This window comes from Musa acuminata, chromosome BXJ3-2, assembly GCF_036884655.1.
Source record: "Musa acuminata AAA Group cultivar baxijiao chromosome BXJ3-2, Cavendish_Baxijiao_AAA, whole genome shotgun sequence".
NCBI classification, from domain to species: Eukaryota; Viridiplantae; Streptophyta; class Magnoliopsida; order Zingiberales; family Musaceae; genus Musa; species Musa acuminata.
In genome coordinates, this window is record NC_088350.1 from 31,227,301 (window position 1) to 31,233,622 (window position 6,322).

Genomic DNA, 6,322 nt, shown 5'->3' on the forward strand with positions numbered 1-6,322 from the left:
AAGGGAAAAAATGACATAATTCTATGTTTTCATTTAATATCCTTTTCAAGAAAGGAGATAAACATTGAATTATTTATAATGATGTACCTAAAGAAAGAACTTTACTAATCAGCAAATGAATTGTTGATATTATAAATTATAGAAGAAAATAATAAGTAGATTTAGGAGTCGTCGGACATGATATTGCTATAAATTTCGATTCATTGATATTACTGTAAGATCACAAAAAGAGCAGTGACTTATACAAATAACTCTAAAATGAGCAAAAAAAAAAACACTTACCTAATATCCTAACAACGACCAAAGTTTTTAAGGCTAATCACATGTTTTACCAAATGCAAATAACATAACTCTTATTTTATTTCTATCACTAATATCAGCAAAGTCACTCCACTTGGGATCCTATCAGCAAAGACTCACCTCAAATTTCATTATAAAACATGTAGGCTACACAATTGCTGATGGAAGAAAAAGAAAAAGGACTATTATTCTTCACTCTTACCCCTTAAAAATCACAAGTTAATTTCCAAACAATAACAAACGCTACAACATTAATTTGAAAGCTTTCCCTTCCCTTCCCTTCTGGCTTTCTTTTCTAACATATAAGCCAAAGAACCACAAATGAAGAACAAAGTGAGAACAAAAGTGTGTCAATGTAGTTATTTGCTATACTTTGAACACCAAATGAAAGTTGATGATGGGTGATATTAGCAATGATGAGAGTGCTGATTTTGATGTGTGTTCTCTAGGCATTTTGGCATTCCCTTCTAATGTCAGCAAACAGCAGCAGCTGTCTTTTTCTTTTGCTTCCCTTGTCTTCTGTCTCTTTTACTTTCCCTCTTCTCTCTCTTCTCTCTCTTTCTTTCCACCAACACTCTTTGTCACTTTGTTTCCCTCCAACTTGGCTTATTGGACAATGAGTTATTATTAGTCGTATGCGCCTTCAGCGACCTATGAGAACCTCCTCCTCGGGTGAAGAGGAGAGGGCGGGGGGGGGGAGGGGAGGCGGGGGAGGGGGACACGTTTGCTTTTCTTTCTTTTCTCAGTTCTTTTTTTCCCACACCAGTTTCTGCTCCTTGGAGTAACTTCGTCATAAGTATATGTACTGATGATAATGATGATGATGTTCTGTTACCTTTCTTTCTTGGTTTTTCCTCCCCTTTGTTATTACCCATGATGATCTCGGTTGTCAGGTGACCAGTATGAGTACTGCCATTCTGTCTCTTGGGTCTGTGGAATTAGTGCTTCCTGCCAAGAAGAGTAAGAATTGAAGGGGTAAATCCTGGCTGATCAATCTATATCGATGCATCGAAAACAAAGACAATAGCATTTGATTGTGCTAGAACAAGAAATGCTTTGTCTATTCAGGTGTTGCATGTTGGAACACTTGAAAGTTAATCTTCATTCTACATTGGTTAATAGACATCAGCAGAGGTTACCAAGGAAGCATAAATTTCTCCAGCACAGATTGCCATTTTATCTGGGAGTCTTCTGTAGCTACTAAAAAAGGAAAAGGGAAAGTGTTGCTTGTTTCTTTTCCATCCTCTCAAAATAAATGCAAGGAATAACTTTTAGGTCAAGGCAGAATTATACTGCTCCAAGTGGAGTAATTTGCAAGTTGCTGCTATCAGGAAGTTTTGGAATGAATCTATAGATAGTAAGTACTACAGTAGAAGACAAATCTTACAAATGAAATGTCTATTCTTTCTTTAAACTTGTTTCCTTTACTTCAGTAGAAGAAACTTGTTCTCTGGTTTAACATTCAAGAAAGACAACAAAGTTGATCTTTTGGGGTTCTCTACCTCCTTGGGTAGATTCCATTTTTTGTTTCTAGATTCTCTGAATTAAGCCATTCAAGTGCAAGAAGAAGATTACAATGTGTTTGTCTAAATTCACATATTAGACTGGTACAGGAGCCACATGGCACCAACTATCTTATGTTGCTCAATAAATCTGTAGCATGCCCTCTCAACAATTACTAATTGCTTGCTGAAGTATATGTTGTTATCTCGATTGCTAAGACAAGATTGTCCATGTTCTAATAGGCATAGTATTGTCATGTCACGTAGCTGGGCATGGCTAGCAAAATCCAATAATGAATATTTTGTGTCTAGAGAGAGACGAAAGTTTGATGATGCTAATTGTCAACGCATGGTGGGGATATATTTAGGGTTTTGAACACTCACTCCTTTTGTGCCTGATGAAGTGCAACCCATTATCAATTCTTCCAGGCCAGAAGTAGATCTGTGATCCAGCTTCTGTTGTTGTTGCTGCTGCTGCCATTTGCCAAGTTCCACAAAAAAGAAGAGAAAAAACATCAGAACTTTCGTTGTTCATCCAACCAGTAAACTATCAGGTCCAAGTCAGAACACAAAAATATGTAAAAGGTGAATTATGTATTGCTGATCATCAGTTGTTTGAACAAAACATTATGTTGTGAGGATGGGATGATTAACCCATAAACTTAATATTGAAGACTCAAATTTTTGTTTCCTTGAGAAAACAACTTGAGTCCAATTTCATATGTAAGGTGAATTCTCCATTTTCCATTCTACAGCTCTACTGAATGTAAAATCACAATGTGTCACAGTTAATACAAAATGGTATATAAATTTGTCATGCAAAAGTACCTGATACTTGTCAGCCTGAAGAACAGAGACATGATAGGGGTCATCAAGAACGATCGACGTCTGCTGGATCGGAGGAGGAGAGACAAAGGTAGACATGAGGTTTGTAGGCCTCGTAATGTGCAAGGCCATGCTCCTGTCGCCATGGCTTTGCTGCTGCTGCTGTTCCTGGATTATCTGATGGTGCTCATGCTCTCCTCTCTTGGCTGCAGCTTCTCCCAAGCTGGCCTGCTGCCATAACACACACATTTGCAACTCAATTGAATTTTCTTTTTCTTTCTCTGTAATTACTTCGATTCATTTATTATTATCAGTCATTTTTCCTCACCTTCTTTATCATCCTCTTTAAAGGGATGGTGAGCAAGATGAAGAAAAGGTCGATGCCTACTACTATCATGATCAGTATACATGATTTCTTAGAGTTGCTTCTGATTTGAGTAAGCTTTGATGTGACAGTTTAGCTAACATATAGTGAAAGCTAGCTTCAACAACCGGCACATACTAGAGCATGAAGAGCATATCAAGGTACACAGACTAACTGTTTCCTGTGCAAATCATATGCATTGATTTAAGAAGATGAAGAGAATTTAGGAATTTGAAGCATTGATCAAATGAAAGTTTGAATATTACTTTGTTTCTTTTCTTTTATCATAAATAAATAAATACTGGTTGGAGTTTTTGGCTGAGCCCTTCATTGGAAGCACTAACTTGACACAGAGACACTTTAGATGAGATCAGCAAAGATCCAAGTGAAGTCTTCCTTTTTTCTTTTTTTGTCTTTTCATTTTGTGAATAAACTAGAAAAGCGTTATCATATAACTATTCCTCTCAGCATGCTTAGATTCTTAATGTTCATAGAAGTTTTCTTTTTCTTACAGCGGGAATTCATGTAGCAAGTGCATCTAAAACTCACCTCCTCAAAGCTTTTCCTGAAGGGAGAAAAGCTGAAGTTATCGGGCTTGAGATGGTGGTGGTGGCGCATCTCCATGCCACCGTACCCTGAGATGACAGGCCCAGAAGAGATCTCGTCTCTCTGGCCGATGACCTCCTTGGAGGAGCAGCTCCCGCTCCCGCTGTCCCTCCTCTGGTCCATCCCTTCCACGGTCGCTGCAGCTGCTGCATTCTTATCCGACCAATGACACTGCCTTGGCTGTGTCTGGTAGAATATTTTGGACACCACAAGCTCACCTTCCTTCTCTTCCTCCAACTCCCCCAGGTGGTACTGGTGCATCACCCAGTTGGTCTTCTCCGGCTTCCTGTTCTTCCCGAAGTTTGTGTACAGGACCAGTATCTTCTTGCACCCCTTCTGCTTCCCGTTCACCATCACCGGCCTCGTCTTGCCTGTCTTGTGCCACCTGGTCTCGCCCCTTTGGAGGTCGCACTCCGTCTGTATCTTCCTTCTCTTCCTCGTGCCGGTGGTGTAAGCCTTGGATGGCCTGTGGAAGAAGTGCTTGCTGAGGCCATCCTTCGTCACACCTGAGGCAAAATGCACGGAGAGCAGTGAAGCTAACTCTGACCATGTCGGATCACAAGCCTAGTTTTTCTTGTCAGATGCAACTACTTCTTAGACGTTGGCGTAACTTAGCAGCATCATAGATTTCAAGACAAAGGAGAAAGATTTGAACCCACAAAAGAAAACAACATATGACATTCTACAGAAAAGATTTCTTTCGAAAGTAGAGAGAGAGAGAGAGAGAGAGAGAGAGAGAGAGAGAGAGAGTGTGTTGGGGCAAACGAAGGAAGGAAGGAAGCATAAAATAATGTAGTTAATGTGACTTGATCTCTAACCTGGAAGTTTCTCAGGATGAGTGTAGCAGATGCCATCTTCGCCTTCAATTGTGGGTATGAACTCATCTATCAGAGGGTGGGACTTCAGTCCTGCTGCTTCGACCTTGGCTTCCAGATGCTCTATCAATTCCTGGTCAGTTGGATCGAACTTGACTCCTGCTGGTAGCCCAACCCAGTCCTACAATTCTCAACCATACATGCCACAACTGTTTCAACTTCATTTTGCTTATCTCAAAAGCTCTTATTAAATGCAGAAACAAGTAATGCAAGTAGATGAAGAACTACAACTGAAGCTATGCGTTCTTAGCTTCATTGAGTATCAGTTACTGCTGTCTTTAGTGAGTTAGAGAGATATATATATATATCGCGGTGGCATCCATTCTTGTACATTACCGTACCGGCTTGCGATCTAATCTGTGGCCACAGCTTGGACACTGGCTGGCTCCACACATCCGGTGCTCTTCGAGCTTGGCGTCGATGAGATTGGAGCTGCTGATATGACTCAAATCCATGGCTGCTTCATCAGCATCGATGTTCTCCGAGTTGTAGAAACTTCAAGACAAGGTCCTAATCACCATGACTGGCATCCAATTCCAGCGAAAACATGGCTTTGAATCAGCTTCTCAGAACTCAGCAGCAGGTTTCTACTTCCGCAGCTCAATTTGAGAAATCCTGGATAGAGATCCACAGAGACCACCGATTAAATTCATTACAAAAAGAGGTAAAGAAGAAAAGATGAAGAACTGAGGAGGGAAAAAAAAGAAAGAAAACTACGACTATGCTAACCATCAAAAGAACGAGCTCATAGAAAAGGAACAATTAAAGGCATGGCTTTCCAGAATCAAAATCAGATCGAAAGCCGGAGATCTGAGCGGAAGAAGCGAGTATGGAAGGAAGGAGAACGAAAGGCGGAAGTAAGTGGAGATGCTAGAATAAGAAAGAAGAGAAGAGAAGAGAAGAAAAAGGAGAAGCCCGGCCAGACTAGGGTTATCATCTACAAGAATAATCTTCTTAAAAGAGAGAGAGAGAGACACACACACACACAAAAACTCAGAATTCCTTATGCTTTAACTGAAACCCATGAGCAAAAGGAAAAGACTCTTAGCAACAAGCATGTAGATAAACACAACATCTTCGATACTATGCTAAATCAAGGGGTTAAAGACACAGGGTCTGTCTACCTTTGAGGTCTTCTTTAGGGTTCAGCTAGTAAAGCAAAAGCAGGAAACGGCTGTTACAGCACATTCCAAAGAACCCAAACTGAACACTGTTACCAAAAAAACGTAAACGTAAGTTTAGTACATGGGATTTACAGATATAAAGAGAAAGCCAACTCTGATTTGTCCCCCTAAGCAAAGTTCCCCACCAAAACATGTCTATTTCTTCAGTAAACTTAAAGATTTTGGATCAATAGCCTTCTTTTCTTTCTAGAAATAATGGAAAACAAGATGACTAAGTCGGGGATTGAATTGGCAAGAGGAAGATAGGAGCTCACATGGGTACTGGGAAGTGCTGACATGATGATCCTTTTTGGCATGAGGAAGGATGTTTGCAGGGAAAAAGAGGTCTGGGTGTGGATGCATATGTTGCTTCATTCTCAAGGCACATCAGCAGTCGGACAATCGATGGACCCCAAATTTAATATGCTAAATTAAATGATACATCACATGCCCAAGCAAGCTTCAAGTACAAGCAGTCCCCCCTATCAAATTATATATAATATATATATTCCTGGAAAGTGTATAGGGTACTGAGAAAACATTAATATGAACCAGAGAACAGGAGCTGCACCAGTTGTGCCCTATCCTGTTATGCTTTGTTTCTGCCTGTTTCTTTCGCACCGAGCCTGTTATGGAATCTTCACCCGTAGCAGCATTGAGATTTATTTGCGATCCACAGGGAGAGTG

At 40.3% G+C, this 6,322-nt stretch overlaps 1 protein-coding gene across 6 annotated transcripts; it reads right to left on the reverse strand.

Annotated features, from left to right (window-relative positions):
* Positions 1 to 277: 277 nt before the first annotated feature.
* On the reverse strand, positions 278 to 5,978 carry LOC135583880 (NAC domain-containing protein 75-like). 6 transcript variants are annotated; one of them, XM_065139105.1, is made up of 7 exons: positions 5,202 to 5,526; positions 4,814 to 5,087; positions 4,416 to 4,593; positions 3,541 to 4,103; positions 2,631 to 2,855; positions 2,187 to 2,276; positions 278 to 1,248 (listed from the first exon to the last, which is right to left on the reverse strand). In XM_065139105.1, exons 2-7 carry the CDS (start codon positions 4,925 to 4,927, stop codon positions 1,168 to 1,170), a joined length of 1,251 nt encoding a protein of 416 aa, XP_064995177.1. In that variant the 5' UTR covers positions 4,928 to 5,087; positions 5,202 to 5,526; the 3' UTR covers positions 278 to 1,167. The 6 variants fall into 6 exon arrangements, with proteins under 6 accessions (XP_064995177.1, XP_064995178.1, XP_064995179.1 ...); XM_065139106.1 differs by having other exon boundaries at positions 2,187 to 2,273; positions 2,631 to 2,858; positions 5,202 to 5,523; XM_065139104.1 differs by lacking the exon at positions 5,202 to 5,526 and adding an exon at positions 5,911 to 5,978 and having other exon boundaries at positions 280 to 1,248; positions 2,631 to 2,858.
* Between the last annotated feature and the right edge of the window lie 344 nt (positions 5,979 to 6,322).

Excerpts from the sequence above, each read along its gene's own strand:
- LOC135583880 (XM_065139107.1), bottom strand. The coding sequence starts at position 4,927 with ATGGATTTGAGTCATATCAGCAGCTCCAATCTCATCGACGCCAAGCTC. Across the intron at positions 2,277-2,630 it reads TTCAGGCTGACAAGTATCAG|CAGCAGCAACAACAACAGAA; the intron begins GTACTTTTGCAT and ends GGCAAATGGCAG. Across the intron at positions 1,249-2,186 it reads CTTCATCAGGCACAAAAGGA|GAAGCACTAATTCCACAGAC; the intron begins GTGAGTGTTCAA and ends TCTTCTTGGCAG.